Source organism: Aplysia californica, unplaced genomic scaffold (genome assembly GCF_000002075.1).
Source record: "Aplysia californica isolate F4 #8 unplaced genomic scaffold, AplCal3.0 scaffold00001, whole genome shotgun sequence".
NCBI lineage: Eukaryota > Metazoa > Mollusca > Gastropoda > Aplysiida > Aplysiidae > Aplysia > Aplysia californica.
In genome coordinates this window covers 2,427,737-2,429,890 of record NW_004797271.1, presented here as the reverse complement: position 1 = coordinate 2,429,890, position 2,154 = coordinate 2,427,737, and the positions used below count along the sequence as shown (strand labels likewise).

The 2,154-nt window shown below is 43.4% G+C and overlaps 1 protein-coding gene across 1 annotated transcript in view; it reads left to right on the top strand.

Annotated features, from left to right (window-relative positions):
- The window catches only part of LOC101861328 (dynein heavy chain 5, axonemal), a gene marked incomplete in the record, with an annotated part of 153,119 nt that overhangs the window by 127,270 nt on the left and 23,695 nt on the right, over positions 1-2,154 (top strand). Inside the window, 2 exon segments of the mRNA XM_013081818.1 lie at positions 383-539; positions 1,541-1,746. Coding sequence (XP_012937272.1) covers positions 383-539; positions 1,541-1,746 — 363 coding nt within the window.

Genomic DNA, 2,154 nt, shown 5'->3' with positions numbered 1-2,154 from the left:
CCACGTGGGACGCTCAATGTTAAAACTAATCAGGAAACGACAAATGCAGTTTTTGGGACACATAAATAGACATAAGGGTCTTAAACATCTAGCTCTCACTGGCAAAATTGAGGGCAAGCGAGGCAGGGGTAGGCCCAGAACAACATACTTAGGGAACCTAAACAAATGGGTAACAGGGAAAGATCAGGGAAACGTTACTTTTTTTTTTAGAGCATCCGAGCAAAGGAATGAATGAAGAACCGTGATCGCCGATGTCTGTCGCAGATCTGGCACTGGATGATGATGATGATTATCGTCAGCATCAGCAGAAAGAGAATATTATGCACTTTGAAACAGAACGTCCTGCATTAACCTTCTTGTAAATGTTCTTGCGTCTTTCCAGGACATGGTGGCTGAGATGTGCGTTGAGTACTTCCAGCGGTACCGTCGCCAGACTCACGTCACGCCCAAGTCGTACCTTTCCTTCATCTCAGGCTACAAGACCATCTACGCGGAGAAAAAGGAAGAGATCGGAATGCTGGCTCACCGCATGAATACTGGTACGTCACCAACTACTAGGATAGGGCAAAGAGCACCAATTTGGTTTTTTTTCAAACTGGGTCGGGTGACAGAGATTCAGTTAGGGATTCGAACCAAGGTCATGAGTATTGAAGATCAGTGCGACATCCATTGGTCTAATGGTGTGCGGCAGGAGTGGACACCTACTTATTTGCAAAACCGTACTAGTTTCCTACACTTTGGGAGGTGATACAGCATTAAACACGTGATTAGTGTTATTACATGTACTAGATTCTAGATTTTTTTTATGTATGCCATAGACTTGTATTAAAATATCCTAGACTATGCACTCTAACGTAATCCTTGTCTATCGCTCACCATTTGACTCAATTTTGAGCAAATGAAGGGCCAGGGGGAAAGTTTTTTTTTTTTCAAAATAGCGTCGGTAGTCTAGTGGTTAAGCTACCAGACGCGTAATCGTGAGATTGCGGGCTTGGGGGCTCGAGCACTAGTTCGGTTCCAACGTTGTGTCCTTGGGAAAAACACGTTAGAGGAGTTTCCTATTTGGCTCGGACTTCTCGGGGATGGACGTTACGATCGATGGTCCCACCTCTTAAATAACCTAATAGCGTTAAACCTATAGCATTTCTTAGAAAAAATATTTTCCAATCACTCGTATTGGCCATCGTCCCGTAGGTGGTTGGCGGGTGCTTTGGTGTGGTTTGCTCCTTTCCTATCGAACATCTGTCGCCCTTATCTCTCCTACGTCTTTTATTTGTATCTTACTATCTAGCAATTGTCTTGGGAAGGGCACTTTATACGAATTTCCTATTTGGCTCAACCTTTTCGGAGATGGACGTTAAACTCGGAGGTCCTGCTTTTTAAATAATCTACAAATGTTTACCGGGTCGTTAAACCTACGCTTTTTCACAATTTTAACAAAATCTAGCAACACCTCAGATCTGGGCCACTTATTTGGCCTAGTTGTGTTGCAAGCGCCGTAAAATCCTTACTATAACTAAGAAATCTCCATCGTTCGTAGGTCTTGAGAAGCTGATCGAGGCCACCGAGTCCGTGAACGAGCTCAGCAAGGAGCTGGCGGTCAAGGAGAAGGAGCTCGCTGTGGCCTCAAAGAAGGCCGACCAGGTGCTGTCAGAGGTCACAGTAAAAGCCCAGGCCGCTGAAAAGGTCAAGGCTCAAGTGCAAAAGGTCAAGGACAAGGCCCAGGCCATCGTGGACTCTATCTCTGTAAGTGGCTTTGAAATTTTGTGTTACACTCTGTGAAGAATTATTGGAGTTGGACTTATGTCACTTATTGTTTTATCTTTGTTTTTGTCGTTGGCGTTATTATCATAGTGATGATGATGATGATGATGACGATGATGATGATGATGATGATGATGATGATGGTGATGGTGATGGTGATGGCGATGGTGATGATGATAATGCCGATATTTTCGATACGATTAATACCACGATTTAATTGTCATTGTCATCTCAATAGCTTATAGCATTGTATCATTGGTGACGGGGGTATGTTGGTTAGCTTACCTCATTTATACGCCAACATCGAGTTCGATGATTTATAAAAAGAAATATCTTCCATAATATATGTTTGTCTGTTGCAATCTTTCTGATTTATTTCGGGGGGTCGGG